This window comes from Thermobia domestica, chromosome 1 (genome assembly GCF_964235325.1).
Source record: "Thermobia domestica chromosome 1, izTheDome1.hap1.1, whole genome shotgun sequence".
In the NCBI taxonomy this organism is placed as follows: Eukaryota; Metazoa; Arthropoda; class Insecta; order Zygentoma; family Lepismatidae; genus Thermobia; species Thermobia domestica.
In genome coordinates this window covers 219,158,653-219,180,352 of record NC_137454.1, presented here as the reverse complement: position 1 = coordinate 219,180,352, position 21,700 = coordinate 219,158,653, and the positions used below count along the sequence as shown (strand labels likewise).

Below are 21,700 nucleotides of genomic sequence, written 5' to 3'. Positions count from 1 at the left end.
ATGAACCTATGATTATTCAGCAGTGTGTTTTATAATTATATTTCAGTGCTCATTTACGAATATTTTATCCATTTATTCTCATTTCGGCTTATTCTACAATTGACTTATGATTATGCGTTTCGTTTATTTCATCCAAGTTACAGAATTCTTTTGAATTACAGTTCTCTTCAAACAGTGTACCAAGTAATCAATTTTAAATAACTGACATTTATAGATCCAACCAATAGTATTCTGCTTTCTTATCAGAGAATCTGAATTATATGAATGAATTTCTTACCAGAAAATAATGAACGCTTCATCAGAAAGAGCGAAGAAGTAGTAGGGAGAAAGGCGAAAACACAAAGAAAAAACTGAGAGCGTCCGTGTTGGAATGGGTCATGGAGTCACGTCTTGCTACCAGGATGTTAAGTACATGGAGCTTCAAGGAAGAAGATAAAGGTAATGGAGCGGATAGAAGTAATCGGTACCAAGTAATCATAAATGATGAAAAATATTTAATATAGGGAAAAAGATAGACAAATTAAAATTAATGAAGAAATTAAGTTCTTCATTACTAAATAAATAAATAAAAATAAAAAGCTTAGAAATCACAGAATAATAAAAATGTGAAAATACAATAAATGAAAACACAGGAAAGAAAAGCCAGAACGAAAAGTGTTGGAGAAATAATGTAAATAATATTAAAAAGAAATTGGCGACATTAAAAAAATGGAAAACAGTTAATGTAGTGAGGTGCGGTATTACACTACGCTATACTTTAAATAAGAATTCTAACTAAGGTTTAACTTGGTGCAACAGCCCTTAGAACCAGCTTGTGGTATTCATATTTTTGGGGTGTGTGTAATCAACACATCGCCTCATCACGCCGTTAATGTTAACGTTCTAGCCCGGAGTCTGCTACTTCTTTCTTTCAAGTATCTCCCCAATTGTTCTCGCGACGTTGGATGGACGCCGCAATACCCACATGGTCGCCGCAGTGCCGGGTCTAGTGAGTACCAAGGTCACCCACCTAGCCTCAGACCAGATCCAGGACGGACTGAGTTCGTTGATCTCACGACAAGCGATATTCCAGTGGTGTTAAAACGTTGGTACAGAAGAAAAATTAGTGACGCAAAGTTTCAAATGAATTCTCTTCTATCTTCATATGATATTCATTCGTTTTTTATTATTTTAGATTTTTTTTCCTGTAACTGAGGAACTCTATAATTGTATTTCAGTTATGAAAGGAATAAAATTGTGTTGTAAAATCAGTTATTATCGTCGCTTATGAATGAAACTATTTATAAAAATATCCAACCTTTGTTTAATTGCCTGTATCCTTATCGAGAATATCTGAATCTTCCTACATAGCATAAAGAAGCCATCTCTCAATCTAAATTAATGTGATTTCAAATAAAGATTAGGGTGTTATTGTAAATATGTTTATGAACGCACAACAATGATCACACAATACAATTTCGTCCCATCTATAATTAAAATACAAAATTCTACTTTCCTCAAACCTTGCTTTTAAGTTCTTCAGCTACAAAGATTGATTTAGCAACAGTGTTAAATGAATAACTATCACATAAGATTTTAAGTCTTACGTCAACGGACTTTCTTTTTCATTTAAAGCATCGTGAGCATTTCTTTACTTTAATGTAATACCTAATCAAAAACTACGATACATCTATTCACAAGACCTTGTACAGACACTAGGTATTAAAATTGTAAGTATCAATTATTGGAAATCGAACACGCGGTAAGCTAATTTTCAAAGGAAATAAGTATGATACTTATCTTATTGATTGCGTATATAAATGCAATCAATTTATAGACACAATCAATAATGTACTTATTTTCTTTGAAAATTAGTATTAAAAATTTGTCAATTACGATCTTTAAATACACTTGGGTAAGCTGCTTACATACGCTTATGGTATCTTTATTTCATTTCCAGTAATACATCTATTCTGCCTATTCAGATTTCACTTCATCAATTGTCATTTTTAACTATTACTATGAATAGATTAAAAATTACTTTTTTTTAAAAAAATAAGTGGAGAAAATAACCTATTTTATATCACACCAATTCCTCTAAAGATGTAAACTGTATATCAATTTCGTATCTATTAATTACTGTCAAAATTTGACAGTAAATAAAATTTTCTGTGTTCCAAATTTTAACGTAAGAATACCTTTAGAATATCAGTTTTCAGCTCGAGGGCAGATGCTGGGGCTGAATGCATCATTCCCAAAAGAGTACCCATGTCATCATCACCTCCTGTGCTTAGAACTAGTTCACGTACTATCCCTAAAAATAAACAATATACAAATCATGAAATTTGATATTTGGACTTCTCACTTAAAATTAAATTATTGAAGATATGTTACAAAGTTTATAATATATATATATTCCCTACACGGGAGAAAATGTTGTGAGGGAAAAAGTATGATAGTTACAACTGTTATAATAAAATAACCATATCTTGAAATCCCTTAGGGTTAAAGAAATGAAATTTACTATTTACACTTTTCTTTTACAATAATTAGAGAATTACAGCTTTTTTGTTTCTCTTAGAAGGAAAGAAAAAACAAGAAAAAAGGGTGGGAGCTGTAATTGTTATAATAAGATTGTCATATCTCGAAATTCTTTAAGAGAATGTTAGGGATACGAAACTTAACTCCTCATTCAAAATAAGTGGGCATATGTCACAGCGTTTCCCGAAATTTCGCTTTTAACGAGAGAAAGAGAGGCAATTTGTATTTTTCTAAATATATAAAAATGACTTCGAGGTTGTGAGTCTCATCATCAGAGAAAGAAAGGGATGGGGGGAATAAGGTGAACCATCTGAAACCAATTTTTGAACAGTTACCACTTGAGTTCTTATCATTTCACTTTGACTGAATTGCGTATTCTAAGGAGAAAAGTGTTTATATTTTTCGTAAGAAATAACTTACGAAACTTTCGATACTTTTACTTGTAACCCCTTGTAACTTTTAAACTAATTGACAAAAACCACTGAAATTTTGTTCCACGCAAATATCCGCAGGAGGACATAGTTATACCACCAGGGTAACAGTGTTACCAATCCAACATAAAGTTATATTTTTCAAATAACACTACGCCTGCTTATTGCACATTTCAAATCTACATGTTGAAAAAAAATTACAATATCAAATTTGTTATTCAGTGTTCCAAACTAAGGACGCTACAGTATCACATACATTCAAAATTTGGTAGCCTCTGTAGCAGTAACAAGCAAGTGAGACGGATGGGGAAATCCACATCCAAAATACTATATTGTCTACTATATGATCATGATATGACCCATTTTGAATGAATAGGGACAAAGATATAAGGGACTGACATTTTTTTTCAAAGGCTTTTAATTCTGAAAACTGCTTAGATAAGTATCTAATCCAACTGCATAGATGGCTTTCAATAGACGTGAACATCAAAATGCCATTTACAGATACTTGATATCTCAAACCGTTCTGAATATATGGTAAATATTTGTAAAGTTTGCAACACTGCTTAAAATTATATAATTTCCAAGACCTACTGTAAGTAACCTACTAAAAGTATTGTTGTAATGTCATAGAAGCAAAGGAAATAAAAAGTGTTTTGAAAATTTCTCAAATACCCCATTTTAAGTAATATATTAAATTTAACATTTTTTTCATATCTCTGGAATGGTTTGAAATACCAAATTGCTCTAAACGACATTGTGATCTACTAAAAATAATAAGACTATTCATGGCTTTGGATTAATTGTTTTAACAAAAGAGACACTGACCAAAGCTTAAAACTTTATTTTAAATTATAATGTGTAACTGTTTCGGATATCTAGCATATCCTTCTTCAGACACGATCGAAATTAATGAAAATACAGACATATATATAAATGTTGTTATAACAGAGTTTAAATTCTTTAACCGTCATATATATATTCATTGTTATAAAAAATTTTTAAATTCTTTTAACAGTCATATATAGAGTCATTGTTGTACTTTTTTATTTTTATTTATTTATTTATTTTTCTTATTTACCGAGGCCTTCAGCACATCCTATAAGTCTTCGTGTTCACTTTCCATTTAATCACTTCCTTTATTTTTGGTTCTTATAAGGGCCTTTTATTTTTATTATTTTTATTTATTTATTTATTTATTTTTTTTTTCTCTATGTTATTCAAACTTCCTTGCCATGATTCATTAATTGGTAATCCCCCTGTCCAGTTTATCAGTTTATCTCTAAGAAGATGAGAGTGGAAAATGGCATGGCATAGAAAGTATGGGAGAAGAAACGGAGAAACTGAAGAATTTATTGAAGAAAGGAGGGGTCAGAACTTATAGAAAGAGTGGAGAAACTTTATTAAGATCAATAAAGAAGAAGAATAGAAAAGGAACTAAAAAGATTAATGAAGAGGAAGAAGGGGTCATTTACAGGGTATGGTGTGAGGACTGCAATATGTCATATATAGGAGAGACAGGAAAGAGAATGAAAGAAAGGATAAAATAACATGAAGATGATGTTAGGAAGAAAAAAGATACCAATGCCATATACAAACATGTTAAGGAGACGAATCACGCAATTAATTGGGATAAGACGGAAGTATTAGAGATGGAGAAAAGAATGATAATAAGGAAGTGGAAAGAAGCGGATTGGATAAAGAAGGTAGGAAGAGATAAACTGATGAACTGGACAGGGGGATTACCAATTAATGAATCATGGCAAGGAAGTTTGAATAACATAGAGAAAATAAATAAATAAATAAATAAATAAATAAATAAATAAAAATAAAAGGCCCTTATAAGAACCAAAAATAAAGGAAGTGATTAAATGGAAAGTGAACACGAAGACTTATAGGATGTGCTGAAGGCCTCGGTAAATAAGAAAAATAAATAAATAAATAAAAATAAAAAAGTACAACAATGACACTATATATGACTGTTAAAAGAATATAAAAATTTTTTATAACAATGAATATATATATGACGGTTAAAGAATTTAAACTCTGTTATAACAACATTTATATATATGTCTGTATTTTCATTAATTTCGATCGTGTCTGAAGAAGGATATGCTAGATATCCGAAACAGTTACAAATTATAATTTAAAATAAAGTAAAGTTTTAAGCTTTGGTCAGTGTCTCTTTTGTTAAAATAAAAATAATCTACATAATTGGATGTGATACCTATCTAAACACTTTTTCAAAATAAAGTTCTTTGAAAAAAGCCAAATTTTCAATTCCTTGCTACTCGGTTTTTACTTGACGAAAATATGTCTCATGATGACTGTAGTTTTTGACACTTAGGTACACGGATGTGCGTTACCTTGTCCGTATCACTTGCATAATTACCTACAGACTCCTCCAACATTTGGTTGTTTTTCGATGCTTGTGATACTGTAGCGTTCTTAATTGCAACACTGCATAATAAGTATGAAACTAAGTTTTCGTTTTAAATGTAGATTTGAAATATGTAATAACCTGACGTAGTCGCAATTGAAAAACTACAACTTTATGTTGGGTTGGCAACACTATTAACCTTGTGGTATCACAGTGTGTGTCAAATAAGATTTCCGTGTCGATATTTGCAAGATACGAAATTTCATTGATTTGTATCTATTAATTTATAAAAGTTACGAGGGCGTATAAGGATAAATGGTCCACCCTGTACACGTTGACAAGACAAGTATATACATATTAGTACCTTGTATACATATTAGTGCTAATATAAGTAAAATTTACTATTTTAAGTATTAATACTTTAAAAATATAAGTATACTAGAATTAACATATGCACAAAACAAACATATATATATATATATATATATATATATATATATATATATATAGGATAAGGTGTTAGGATAGTCCGTAAAACATTTTGACTGATAAAAGTAGTCTTCATTTAAAAAAATGTTTAAAAATGTTAAGTCGAATCTGAATGTTACTTAATGACTGATGGATGGATTTGAACTATTATTTCAGTTCTCTTATAAGATTCAAACATACACAGGAGAAAAAAAAGTACTCATTCAGCATGATGACATTTCGAATATGTGGAACTGGCTTTCTATTTCACCACATTTTGTCCAGTAAATTTCACACACTTTTAAGGTCCATATTTTTTCACGAGTCAAAAATACAAATAATCGAGTACTTTTCCAGGATTTTCCAGTAGTGAAAACTATGTACATAGTAAGTTTACCAAATTGAGGCTCTATGAATCTCACTTACCTAAAGCTTGAGCTCTACACTCAGAATATGGCACCAAATTATGAGCACAACGAGCACCTCCACTTTCTCTGAAAACACCAGCATTACTTGAATTTCCGCTCAGCAATAACGTTAGTGCATCCATGACCAGATTACCTAATTTTTCTTTTGCTTCAGGGATTGTATACTCTGTAAAAAAAGATTTGCGCATAATTTAGACTATTTGAGTGATAAAATTAAAAACTATACACTAAAAAGCATAAAACTTGTCATTTTAATTTGTTGTATGATTTAGTCAGACACAAAATTTATGTTTCATACAATGCTATAAGATAAGCGTCGACAATTTAATGTACAGGAGAGAAAGATTATAGATATGTTAATTATGAAGATCTCGCGACATAAAGTCAATAAAATCAGAGTATCATTCTGATTATTTGTACATTGGTAAAGCTATTTTCCAAATATGTTCCACCATTCTACAGTGGGGGAGGGTGGCTCAATGGCACAGCGCTTACCACTGGTGCGTGGGGCCCCTAGTTCAATCTCCGACCAAGTAAATTCGTGGTGGACAACACCGTGTCCGTGGGTTTTCTCGGGGTACTCCAGTTTCCGCCCGTTCATTACGCCGATTCCTCCTCATCATACACTGCCTTAATCATCCGTCTCCCTTAGCCTAAAGGACATAATCCTGGAACGTTAAACTGAGATCCCATTTCACTTCAACTTTCACGAATATTTTAATAAATTTGCTTTAATTTTCGTCGAAACTTAATTCAGTATTTATAACACATTGAATACAGGGTGAGGTATAAATATGAGGTAAAAATCAAATATTGTGCAATTATATATGCCAAGAAATCATGACAAATAAAGAGGTATCAACATTAGTACCAAGTAATCAAAACAGTTTTAGCCGTTTATGACGTCCCATTAATCATGAGCTTACAGAGAGGAAACGAAATGACGCATGTGCCTGCGAAGCGATCGGGAGTTAGTCTGACCTCGACCTTCAGTAATACAGGCACGTTGCACACATTCAGCAGTCATAACTTGTCTAGTGTCGAAGAGAAATGGAGATATCGAACCAATTTGTTCGCGTATGTTTATTGTACGACTTAAAGTGGGCATGTCAGCTGGGCGCATGAAGTCGCCACATATGCCAGGCATTTGGCAAGAATGCCGTTAACGAATGCACTGCACGGCATTGGTTCCAGAAATTCCGTTCGAAAGATGTACGCCTTTCGAATGAACCTCGTAGTGGGCGACCACATGTGTTGGATAACGAGGCCCTCAAAACAGCCATCGAGGAGAACAGTAGTCTAACGTATGATGAACTTGCAGAAAGATTCCGTTTCCGGTGAAACAGTCAGAATGCACCTGCATGGGATAGGGATATCGTACAGGTTAAAAAAGTGGGTACCTCACACATTGTCTGCCGGCAAACAAAGAACAACGAGTGATAACATGATTGCCCTTACTCACTCGGCATCTGAATACACTTGATCGCTTGCTCACTGGTGACGAAAAGTGGCTCCTCTATGACATTCCTAAGCGTACCTGACATTGGTTCTCGCTATGTGAGCCTGTTTTTTACACCTCAAGTCCACCTCTGCGCCCACGAAAGGTTATGCTCTCTGAATGGTGGAATTGTCAGTAAGTGGTGCACGAGCTCCTTCCATCTGGTCAGACCATCACTGCTGACCTCTAATCTCAGCGGTTGCGAAGGAGTGTGCTCGTTCTGCATGACAATGCCATTCATGTGTGGCAAAAAGGACCCGGGAGACCCTTCAGCAATTTGGCTGGAAGACACCCACGCACCATATTCACCAGACCTTGCGACAACAGATTATCATCAGTTTCACTCCCTCGACAACCGCCTTTATGGGAGATGCTTCGCAAATGAGGGAAACCTGCTTAACGCATTCACGGACTTCTCTGGATCCACGACCGCCAAGTTTTATCACCAAGTTATTATGTAGCTGCAGGAACGTTGTAAAAGGTGTTGGATGCTGATGGAGATTACTTCGAAATCTAAAGGTACGTACCGCCCACTGTATTGTTCTTTGTTTATCACTGTTCTAGAACGGCAAGAACTTTTTTTTGGTTACCTTGTATTTGGGAACGACTTTTACTATTATTCTGTAATTTCTACTTCATGATATTTTACGACTTGCACAAAAATAGACTTGTTGCTTCGAGAAATGGGATCCTAGAGGTCTACCATAGCATTGTCACATCAGAAAAGCATTTAAGTTGTAATGATAAGTGATAGACGCAGCATTTGAAGGATCACACCAACATATTGGAGAAATTTATGTAAATAGATTCTGTGTGAACAGGCCACTCAGCTGACGTTCCAGGAAAGTCACTGACGAGGAAATAGTAACTTTTTTTTTTTTTTTTTTAATTTTTTGTCGGTTATCAAGCAAATCGGATGTAGGTCAATTGCTAATCCTATGGGGGCAGCAAGCCAACAAATACCATCCATATAAAATTATTTCGAAACACATAGAGATGGTCTTGACAGGCGGATACAGTTAGTATAACACGAGTCTGGTGGAGTATAACAAAGAGTCTACAGATTCATCGAGAAGTGGGGAAATAAGTGCTACTGATCGGGTGCAAACCAACTTGTACGGTTATCTGTAATGGTGTGGATACAGCAAAAGTGATAATGTGTTGTGGTGTACGAAACACAACAGTTGTGGCCCCCATGTTCAGTGATAGTGACCAGTAGCTTAAGTTTCCTCTTTCTGTTGAACCTTATGGCTAACATTTCCACCTCCGTACGACGGAGAATCAAATGAAAACCGTAAAGTGCCATTAACCTCCTCCCCCTTTTTTTTCTCTCTCTAGGTGTTTGGAAATTTGTAGAGTCCTTGACGTTCTTCGGAACTGGTAGTACGAAGCAGTACCAATAGATGGGTTTCGGGCTGTGTAACAACTTGTCAATATGACGGCACCACTACGAGTTGCACTAAGGAGGAGCAGCATGAAGTTATTCGATTTTTATGGAGTGAAGGTGTGAAACCGGCTGATAATCATCGGAGAATGAAGATAAATATGGAGACGCCTGTCTATCACAGTGGCAAGTTTACGATTGGTAGAAGAAATTCAAAGAAGGTACGACTATGTTGGCTAATGCTCCCCCCGTCCAAGTCAGGCTTAACTAGTTGTGACAGAGCCGCTGCCGTTGCCGATCGGTTTATTCAGGAAAACCGCATTGTCACCCTAGCTGAAATGGCTTCCTTGCTGAATATGAGCTTCGGTTCAGTACAACACATAGTGAATGACGAACTCCGATGGGTTCCTAGACAGGTGACGCAGGAACTGAAAGATCGTCGGTTGACACATGTCAAGAGCTGCTGAGGCGTTATGAAGAGGAGGGTGAGGACTTTCTAACTTGCATTGTCACCGAAGATGAAAGTTGGGTGCACTATTTTCAAACGGAGACGAAACGTGCAAGCAAAAAATGGTGACATTCTTCTTCGCCGAAACCAAATAAGTTTCTCAGCCAGCTCTCTGCAGGGATACTCATGTTTACTTCACTTTGGGGTAAGAATTGGCCCTCTTCTGGAACATTAAATGTTCTTATGAACCACAGTGACCTACATCGACCTTCTCAAGAACCATCTGAAGCCAGCAATACGCAAAAAGCGAAGGGATTGATGAATAACATTGTTTAGATTCAGCATTATAACAGCCGTTCTTATTCTGCTCGTGCAACCGTGAAAACAATCGACGACCTGCGCTTCAAGCTCCTTCCACATCCGCCATATTCATCGCATTTGGCACCATTAGTTTCAACGTCTCTGGTCCATTAAAGAAGCACCTTGGAGAGCAGAAGTTCAAGTCTGACGAAGATGTCTAATTGGCAGTGCACGAGTGGCTACAGTGTCAACTATTTTTTCTTTCTTACGCAGTAACGAAACAATTCCTATCCGATAGTGTAAGTGCATTGAACTGGAAGGAGACTATATATGTACACTCATGTCCAAAATTATTGTCGCATGTCTATAAAGATGATGTTGTAATAAAATTTGATAACGAATTCGCCCGGTATTTCTTGCACTGTTATTATGTGTATAATCGGCAAAGACATGTATATGGCAAATTTCATGTCAAAAGAGCAGTAAATAAGAACAATATAACGAAAATAAAACTTTCCTGTCCATTTACCAACGTTTTGTTGTACTCATCCTAATTTTTGTATTTATAATACTTTTTCTATGAAATTTACCAGACATATACATTTCCCGATTATACACATAGTATCAGTATTAAAAGTACCCTGCAAAATCATTATCAAATTATATTCTTATAAGACAGTTATAGATATGAGACAATCATTTTGGACATGAGTGTACAAGCAAACATTCTCCCTGCAGTAAAATAGTGGACAAAAATAATTGTGGTTTTCATTTGATTCTCCCTCGTATTTTGCTGTGAGCGTTCGACAGATTTTTGGATGAGTAATGTTCCAGCCATTGCATCGTCTGGTTTCTGCGGTCTTCAGATCCTGCGTTCCTTGATTTTCACCGCTAGGACATATGAAATTTTTTTGGTATCAGGTAATAATCCCCAACTTGCTACATTTCAGATGACGTATTGTACACATCTATGCCTCTGTGAACACAGGAGATAAGACAAGTTCAAACGTAGCGAATATATATATATATATATAAAGACAAAAACTTCGCATTCTGTATCCAACAACATGTCAATCATATGAGAACATCCTGTTAGATGTTACTTCCTTTGTCTCGGAAATACCTTCAGATTCGTGTTTGTGATAAAAATCTACTCCAAAACCATAAATCAGGCGCACTTCCAGATGACCATCACGATTATGGTCCAACAACTTATCAGGCGCGAGCCTATTCCCATTATCCCTACCCAAGATATGATCCCATTCAGTCAGCACTTGTAAAATTACAAGGATCTATCCAGACTTTTCCTTCCTCTTGTACAAGAAAAATACAAGGAACTTTAAAATAAGTAACTAACAAGAAATTAATTTTTTTTAAAAAAACTATTTCAAAAGTAAATAATATAAAATAATTTTCTGCTTTATAAAATGAACTAACAGTACACAATTGTTATTTTTATCTACCATCTTAAACAATAATAGTATCATAAAAGAAAGTAATTACAAGCTTTCAGACTTTTCCTAGATTCATATCTGACATACAGGACAAACCAGAAATAAGTAACAAAAACCGGTAATTCCTGTTTGTGTATAATGTTGCATGTGGCTGATTCTAGTTTTGTAATGGGTGTTTTGTAATATACTGTTGTTGATTTTTTAAGAGTTTACTCTTACTTCAGAAGTTTTTGTTTTGGAAAATATTATGCTGTCATTTGAAAACGAAATTCAAGAAGCAAAACTACCGGAAAAATTTAACCGAAGTATAAACTTGTTTTCGGATTCACAATATAGTTGTTCCATGATCCAAGTCATTCAGGATGCCCGCGTAGATCACGAATAATTACTTACACAATTTTGAAAACGACTTCTGATCTCCAAAAGTACCAACATATGTGGAGCACATCATTCTATGCAACTGAACTGTTTCCTTAATAAAATCAAGTCAGTATAAACGAACATTAATAGTGATTGTCTTTACTCTAATTCACCATGCACTCTCAAACTGAAACAATTTCTAATATATGGATGAGTTTCTTGCTCACCTGATTTACAGAACTTAATAAATTACAGATTTGAATTGTGTTGTACGTTAGCGAACGGAAATCCGTTTAAAAACACGAACAACCGCAATTTGGCTAATGTTGCGAATATTAATTATGTTGAAGTTAACATGAAAGCAAGCCAGGAAACATCTGTAATGAAGAACTGAAAATAACACGATCCAACTACTGTGATAAGCTGGCACCTGTTTGATTTAACAACCGGCTGAAAGAAAAAGAGAAAGGCACGAAACTTCGAGTACGAAACAAGACCGCCCTCTGAAGAATGGACAGTTCTCGCTCGTAATTTTTAATATTTTCTCCTACTTATCTCTACGCATAACGACAGAATAAACACATGAAAACAATAAATAATTAAATAAGTAATCTGGTAGTACCTTTTCCTTCTTCTTGTGCTTGCTGCTTTTCTTTTAGTAATGCTGCATACCGATGTAAACATGTAACGAAAACTTCCAAAATACCAACTTCACGATAAACATCCTTAAAAATGGTATTATGTCTGAAATTAATAACCAAAAAAGTACAAGATTATACATTGTTTATACGTGCTAGTACAAATAAAACGAAATTCGAACAATAAAATATCCTGCAGTTCTAAAATATATTTGAAGTCTTACAAAGTATCGCAAAGTTCTAAGAAATTTAAGATATTCCATACTATTTCTTCTCGAAAACAAATTTGTCATCCTATACCAAACCAGACAGCAATACCTGATGAAAATTTATTTTGTATTAATGTCACTAGCTCAAACTAAGCGTTAACACACTGTACAACGAATCTGTCCAAACTGGTTAACTAAAACAGTGCTTCTGACAAAGCAACTTACCTGAGAATATTGAGTAAAGTCTGCATGCATATTATGCTGCAACTAACTGAACTTTGTGCTTTCAATAAAATCGATAATGAAATTAATTCCTTGCAAGGAACAAAACTAAGTTGAAATACAATGAATTCCAGCAACTGGAAAAATTTCTCCTGAAAATAGAAACAAACAATTTAAGTTTCTCAAAATAGCATAATTATTTAGGCCCAAAATAAGCTACATTAATCGACTAATATGTTTCTCCTATCTCTTAACTTCAAGCATAAGGTAAGTCAACTAACCATATAAAAAACAAATACGAACGCATATAGTAAAGTTTGATATTGGGATAAATTCTTTGAAATCGTCAGTACATTTGATACATCTAATACAACTTAAAAAGTACATTTAACTTGAAATTAATGGTGAACCAAAGCTTCTATACAAAAGCTACAGTATTATGTACGTAAGATTTTAGTTCTCGTTAGATTTACTACCTTAGATTTGACAAGTACATCACTTCAAAAAAACAAAATCTTTAAAGTGTATACCCTATTTAAAAATTAGTCTGAAATGTATTTATTTCTTGGTTAATTGGTAATCTTCCCAGACCAAACACACACAATATACTCAGACAACAACAAAAATTCACTTTCATATACCTTACGTCGAGCATAAAACGCATTCCATCCTATTCATTCTCACTTTTCATATATATTTTGATATACAGAAATACAAGGAAAAAATCTTAAAACCGTATCGCTTTTCAAACATGCAAAACAATGTGAACTCAATGATACATACAAATTGCAAATCGAACTGCAATTACTGAGAATACATTGAGGATGGTGCGATTGAAATATCAAGTATATTGTACTTTTTATTATTATTCGAAAGAAATATATACACACAGATAAACATTCTTTACTAGTCATCCCCTGCATCCACATTTGTCACTGTTTTGATCAAATCAGGATTGCAGCGGAGCAAAAACCAATCCGTTATACATATAGACTAAAAAGTAATAGTAACGGTAGAAACAGTAGTAAACAGTGCCAGACAACTAAAGGAAGTGCGTCGTCAGTTCGAAGAATTCATACCGATGCAGTTTTTTATACTACATGCAGAGTGAAGTATTTTAGTACAGTAGTATGATTATGCCTGTTGTTGACTTACGACTCTTGCTAGAGTATACAGACGTGTTCAAATTATTTGACTCACGTTCTAAAAATACAAAATTGATGCAGGAGTCCTACTTTCAGAGTTCTAGAACATTTAATTCAATGGTTAAACTACCAATATAGGATCCTTCATTTGTTTACTGTACAATTGAAGTGGTGATATCACCGTTGAACAGCAGATGGTATTAGTGATGGGGGGGGGGATTCTGAAATGAAATGAAATTTTGAGTTTTACGTCCCACGGTTATGCCGGTTAGGCTAAAGGAGACGGTGATAATGAGTAATGAATGAAAATGGTGGAATGAAGAAAGTGGGAGGAAACGGGAGAACCCCGAGAAAACCCACGCACACGGTGTTTGTCCACCACAAAGTTCACTTGGCGGGAGCAGGGTTTGAACCCGAGACCCCTAGCACCAGAGGTGAACGCTCTACCACTGAGCCACCGCGGCCCCGGGGGGGATTCTGAAAGTGGTGTTTGAGTTGTAGCTAGCTATTGTGGTTCCTATCAACAAGTTACAGTCTGAAGTGTTGTGGTTGCTGTCGTAAGAAGTTAACGACACTTAAAGCGTTCAACAGTTCGAACGGACCAGTTTAAAATGATAGTGACGAGTTTCGTGTATCAATCTTTCATTCTATGTAGTCCTGTAATTGCAGCATAATGAGAAAAGCAAAAGACCTTTCTCCGCGTAAAATGGAAGTTAACAAAATACTTCTGGTGAAAATAAGATATACACGGCAATACATTGCTAGTAGAGTTGAGATAGAACAAAAATCTGTGAGTAGAATCTCTGCTGAAATGAACAAGAGCCAAAATAGGGTTGGGAAGTCTGGGCGAAAACCAAAGCTATCACTAAGAGGTATCAGAAAACTAAAAAGATTGGCTCTGGGAAACAGAAGTGCAACTTCTAATAGACCTAAGCATAAAAATGGCCGAGTATGGCGCAGACATTTGGCCTGAAAGTGTTTGAAGGATTTTGTGGCGAAGGAATAAAAGCACACAGTCAAGAAAGAAAACAAAAATTAGAGTATACTCCAATCATGGCAAAGAAGCGCCTCGAACGGGCACGACGCCTAGAATATTGGCTGCTGACGATTGGAGAATAGTGTGTTTCAGTGATAAATCATGTATCTTTGTGTCTGATCAATGTTCACAATATGTGCGACGTTGATCTGGGAGGAATTCAAGTTGGAATGTCTTTAATAAACCGTGAAGCATCCTACTTCAGTCATGGTCTGGGGTGTCATCTCTGTCTGCAAACCTGGAAGACTGTATATAGTAGAGAAGACAATGAAGCACGACTAATACCTACAAGTTCTTCAAGAAGAACTGCTTTCCCAGATTACACTCTGGTTTGATGACGTACATTTTATCTTTATGCATGATGGAGTCCCATGCCACCGGGCCAAAGCTGTGACAAAATTCTTCGAGGACAACGAAATTAGTGTTCTTCCGTGACCAGGCACTAGTCCTGATATGAACCCGATTGAAAACTTCTGGAGTTTCATGTAAGAAAAACTAGAGAAGAAGCGCATTAAAACAAAACTTCAATTGATCAAGGAGATCAACAATTTGTGGTATCACGATGCTGACTTGAAGGCAAAATGTGATAAGCTCATACATAGGATGCCACAAAGGATAAAAGACTTAATAAAGAATAAGGGATTTCATAAGAAATATTAATCTTTGTGTGAGAGATAATTTTCTTGTATGTATTCCATTTCATTTTTTGTTTCCAATTTGGATATACGCGCTTACGCATTTGTTTTACTGATATTGAAAAGCACATGCCACATCCACTAGAAATTAGGACAGAGTTACAAAGTAGTAATTTGGACTAAGTTCGAAAGTATTTTCTCACGTAAGTATTGTAAGAAATTCAGAAACTGAACGTTGAGTCTAATAATTTGAACACGTCTGTAAGTCAATAGTATGCAGCGTAACACACTAACGACTATAGTAATAGTCTGGCTTTGATTACGATTTTTTTTTTCCAGTGTGGAAAACCCGGGTTCCATTCCCAGTGGAAGTTCATGTCGTTCAGATCCCACGCTAAGCCATAAGCCTATATCTCATATAGCCTCGTTGTTGAAAGAGACGCTAAAGTCCAATCCAACCAAACCAATTGAAAAGGTTTTTATATAAACTTCAGCAGCTACTACATCCACACTGTGGGTCAGTTTGTAAGATATTATTGAGAAACTTCTCCGAAAGCACAATGGCTCAATAAATATACTGCATGTTACAGACGAATGGTGAGTTTGTTAACTGAATTTTTACCCCAATTTTCATGGTATTCTATTTAAATTCCACATCAATAATCTGCTGACAAGCTGCATATAGCATTAACACGTCTAGCCGTCCTGTAAACTGTCATGAAGTATTACACGAAGATGCACATGGATCAATCAATAAAGTTTTAGAGACTGTCTTTCCACTCTACATTGCATTGAACATCTCAATCGCAGAACATAAGAAATATTATTACATGTTTTTGTTTATAAAATTAACGTTTGAAAAAAATCTTAAAATGACTATTACCTGAATCTCTGGAGGTTTTAGATGAATTTTCTCGGCAAACTGAGACAAAGTATGTTGGCCTTCCAAAATGAAATAATTGGCATTATCTGAATGGTAAACACTGGATATTGCGTCCAGAATAACAGTGCAAAGACTAGTTGACGTTGACTTTAGAAAAACTGACTGCAACACTTGAAATGCTTGAATATTTCTTACGCTTGCACCTTTAATAAGAAAAGAGCACACTAACGAGTACAGAGAATGATGCAAGAAATAATTATATCTTTTCATTTCAAAACCAACACAATAATAAGCAACCATACCACCAAAGCTATGAAACTGGCTACCACCACATGTGTTCTGGCAAAGTAACTTTTAACTTATCGTGTATCTGCACATTGAAAGCGAACATTTGCCTCAAGCAATAGGAACTTTCATACTTCTATTAAAAATTTATTATGTTTAATTGTAAAAAATCGAGATTTTCTTCCTGTCACACGAAAGAAAACACACACACATCCTAAAGTATAATCTGTAGTTAAAAACGAGTATCAGATACGTAGAAGTATTTATACAGTATTTTAGAAGCGAAGACTTGAAGAAAATAGATTATACGATCCAGAGTTTCAGATACATTACTTATGTAATATTAACGTCTTTAACAACGAACTATGGGTTTCAAATTGTATACAAGTTTTAAATGTTTAAAACAATTCGTAAGGCTAAAATCACAATATTATAAATGTAGCGAAAATTTGGAAACAACATTCTACAGTTTTTCTTAATACATGTTTTTTCAGAATGACTGTCGGGGTTTGAGGGATTCTTTTCGCTACTTTGTCAGTCACTGAACAGTCGTTTCAGCCGCAATCTGCTAAGAAACTTTTTTTTTTATTTTTTTTTTTTTAATGCAAAACGTTTATACCAAGTAGTTCTCAACAACGTAAACAAGGAGGTTATTTGTACTAACTGGCAGTCAAAAAGTATTTTGTGCCTTGAGATAATGGGAAATAAAATCCATTGCTGATACAACGGCACTTTTATGCTATGTACTGTGCGGACGTATCTTCAAATCTATCTGCAATATTTCTGTGTTAATATTAAGGAAATAATTAATGCAAACAGTAAATTTGTCGATACACTGATATTCACGGATAGAACCCTGAAGTCTAATCTGACTTGGCTATATACTTGAAACGGAAAGGTAGTTTTTCTGTGGAGAATCCTGGAGTATTGCTCCAAGATCTTAACACTTCCAACTTAAGTTATTTTCAAGCATTTTCTCACAATTTGACCTACCTCTGAATCTGGTTGCACAATTATCTTCCAGAAAGCAAGCATATAAAAGTTTTCCGTGAATAACAACGACACATCAAGCGCGCGTGTTATTTTGTTATAAGATACGCGGAGGACCAATCAATATAAATAAGAATGAAACATCAGAAGCTTGTTATAGCACCACACGAACTCTTGAAGAGATGTTTATATTTTTGGAACATCGCACTTCAGGCCACGGATGATTTTTATCATTTTACTTTGGTTATCGAATTATTATCCCCTAAATAACTGACCACCAAAGTATCCATTGAATTCCAATGGAAAGTGGAATCCACGCTTCTACTGTAGCAGAGGCAACAAATGAAACTTACAATGTTACCGTTTCACGTAATTTCTCTACTTTTTTTTTATTTATTTGTTTTTTAAATACTTAACAAACATTAAAAACTAATGTCTAAGGACATTTTCTGGGCGGTTGTTTCGAAAATTTTGGGGACACAAATCGACAATATTCTGTCCTGTGCTACAACAACTGTGCTATAAACATGGTGGTAATTCAGTTGAGCGCTGTTCTGGTAGTTACACTGGAAATTGGTGTTTATACATTAAGTGTCTTCTACTATTGTACTAATTTTTACTGTGTGAATTGTAGTTATCCACCGATGTTACACACACTTTATCTAAGTTTCCTTTGTTAGAGTTCACGAAAAAACCAAAATTCCAAAACAAACTGCTTTATCATTACTTTCCTAGAGTGTGTGTAATATTTGCTCTACCTCAAATACAGACAGGAGATCATCGTATTTATTTCTTTCATATTCTTTGATTCTGACATTATGTTTCTCTTAGCAGCTAGGCGAACATATTGGAAAGCTTCCACGTAGAAGATTATTAAGTTATTTCCTTATATATGTAAGCGTTAGTTTAGATCTTTATGATTTAGAATGAAATCAAATGTATTGAGGCACCGTGCTCCCCCTTCTATGATTTAAGATTTTTCGCTAATCTCATTCCTACATTTTCACTTTCCTATAGTATTGTGACACTATACAAATGAACACAATATTACAACTATATTATTATTTTGTTCTATGAAATGTTAAGTAGTAGTTGATCTTAACAAAATGGAACCAGATTTCACCAATTTATTATGTGCTACTGTAGATATACTATTTGATGTTGGTACGTACAATTTGAAAGTTAACTGAGCAATTTGGTGATTAATTGCTTAAGAGTGATTTTGTTTCGGAAATACTGAGAGTTTAATTTATTTTGAAAATATAAGAAATTAGGTGGTAAAACAATGTAGTTTTTATTTTTTTTATTTTCGTTATACTTTGTATAACAGGTGAAATACTAAAGTCATATTCGTTAAGAACCATTATATATTAAAAGCAATTACTGGCTGTCTATTTTAGATAGAAGATTTACTGTTACTCATTCAAAATAACGTACACTTTACCTCAATAACACAACTTTACCTTTATTTATTCATTTATTTGAGTAATTCCCTCGTGATACCCGTGAGACATTAACATGTAAACATCTTTTATGTCCAGATCGCTATACATACAATAAATATACTAAAATTACTGCAATGTTTGACGAGAAGATATAGTAATAATTACTATTTTAAAAGTTACAATAATATTCGTGAGCACATCAGACAAAAATTGTCACTCCCCTCTAGTACTAACACTGGTCCAATTATATCGTTATATATAGTATTTCACGTTAACACTGGTAACACACAACTACAAGGCTCATCGCCCCTGACGCATGAACACCGCACTTAAATAGGATGAGTGTGCAGTCGGTTGTATGGAACAACTCGTAAAGATATAACAAAATGTCAAAAAGAGGTCACTGCGTTTGGGTGTGCCCATGGGTACACAGGAAATGAGAGCACGATTTGTTAGTCTATCAAAGCGGACTGTCCTTCATGTCTATAAAGAATGATCTAACATGCGTATAAATGACAAATGTGTCAGAAATATATTTTCAGTTTAACGTCCTACGGTTATGGCCTTTAGGCTAAAGTGGACGGATGAATTACTGAAAGTGAATGATAATAGGAGAACTGGTGGAATAATAATGCAGGAGAAACGGGAGAACCCTGAGAAAACCCATGAACACGATGCTGTCCACCACAAACTCGCGTGGCCGGGAATCGAACCGAGGAACCCTCGCACCAAAGGTAAGAGCTCTTCCACCGAGACATTGTGCCCCCTACGTCAGAACGATGGTTGCAAAAATATCCTAACCGAGAGGGACCGTCGACAGTTTTCAATGCTGCTGGGAATTGCTGCAGTCCCGAGAACGTACTCGGTAGGTCCATCCTAACCAATTTCGGAAAGAACACTGCAAAGGAAACTATGCAGCGTACTACGAGAGACCACTTCTCACTACGACGCATAAAGTTGCAAGTCTTCAAAATGAAATGAAATGAAATGAAATCTTTGAGTTTTACGTCCCACGGTTATGCCTGCTAGGTTAAAGGAGACAGTAATGATGAGAAATGAATGAAATGGTGTAATGAAGAAAGTGGGAGTAAACGGGAGAACTCCGAGGAAACCCACGCACACGGTGTTTGTCCACAAATTTCACTTGGCGCGAGCTGGGATCCAACAAGGGACCCCATGCACCAGAGGTAAAAGCTCTACCACTGAGCCACCGCGGCCCCACGTCTTCAATAGATTCAAGGACATGCCGCGTTTTTGTCTACATTCCAATTATGAAAAGCATTAAGTGCACCATAAGCCCAATTAAAATTTCACCCGCAGTATGTGGAGAATGTGGTTCAAGCTGAATGAGTTTGTGATGGTGTCCGGGTTTTCTCGTACCGTGCCTTGCGCCCACTCACACATGTCAATGTGAACATGAATAGCATGATTATTTGGACGTTCCGATTCCTCCAGCTTCATAATGAATATGAAGTGGATACTTCGACCTTCCAAAATGAGAAGCATCTTGCGTTCACAGGGCTTTGGTGTGTGAGGTGCATGGTTTGAACACCATTCAAGGACTCTGTTGAATTGGTCTGGCCTGCACAGTCCCAAAGTTAAATCGATCTGAAATTTTGTGGGACTATTTGAAGCAAAGAGCCCCGTACCTTGCTGCAACTACAAGATCTACTGATGAGCGAGTAGATACATATCAATGTGGCATAGCTCCCTCGTGCCTATATAGTTAGCATACCCGTCTTCGGTGCGTGAGTCCCAAATTTGATTCCCAGCGGGAGCTCATGTGGTTCGAATCCCACGTTCAGCTGTACATCCACGTCTCACATAACGTCCGTGATAAATGGGACATAAAACTCCAATCCAATCAACCAATCAATGTGTCATACCCGCAGCAACACCTCACAGAGTCACTTCTATCAGTATCTAGGCAATTTTCAGACTAATTATGTTACCAGATATTACGTAAATGATATGGAGAGTGACTAATTTTTTGGCAGGTGTGCTTAGTTAACACTATCGCGTCCAGATTAACCTACCACTTAAATTTCACGATATTTAAAATTTAAAATTAGCTTACTGTATACCAGTTTATGCTTCTGCAAAGGAAAACATTTACTGAAAACGTCAATTCACGGTAACTGCATCACATGGCGCCTTGTCTCCAAGATTTTGAATTATAAGAAATAAATTGCATCTACAGGCACGACGATTTCTCTGATGAGACCCGTATAAAACCTAAATAAGCAACAATCACAGTAAACGTTCTAAGAATACCATAACAGCCTTAGTGCAAGACTAGTAATTAAAGTGAGTTAGGCTCGCTTCCCAAGAAATGAAAAACAATGCAGCACCCAAGATATGTTATTTGTCACCCACAATCAAGCTCACAAACCACACTACTCCACTGTAATTAGCCTCTACTAAATACGAATGCAAAAAGAATTAAGTTACCAGTAAATATATGCAATTTTTATTTTGTGTATACGAATACTTTTAATAACGTTCCAACACCAGGAATAGTGGGTAAGAAATAAACACATT

The 21,700-nt window shown here is 35.3% G+C and overlaps 1 protein-coding gene across 1 annotated transcript in view; it reads right to left on the bottom strand.

Moving 5' to 3' along the window:
• Positions 1–21,700, bottom strand: part of bchs (WD repeat and FYVE domain containing 3 bchs) — a 232,287-nt gene that overhangs the window by 174,206 nt on the left and 36,381 nt on the right. Inside the window, exons 8-12 of the mRNA XM_081770205.1 lie at positions 16,440–16,642; positions 12,744–12,892; positions 12,294–12,415; positions 6,226–6,393; positions 2,178–2,293 (exon numbers count right to left, since the gene is read on the bottom strand). Of these exons, the coding sequence (XP_081626331.1) occupies positions 2,178–2,293; positions 6,226–6,393; positions 12,294–12,415; positions 12,744–12,892; positions 16,440–16,642 (758 nt within the window). The remainder of the gene's footprint in view (positions 1–2,177; positions 2,294–6,225; positions 6,394–12,293; positions 12,416–12,743; positions 12,893–16,439; positions 16,643–21,700) is intronic.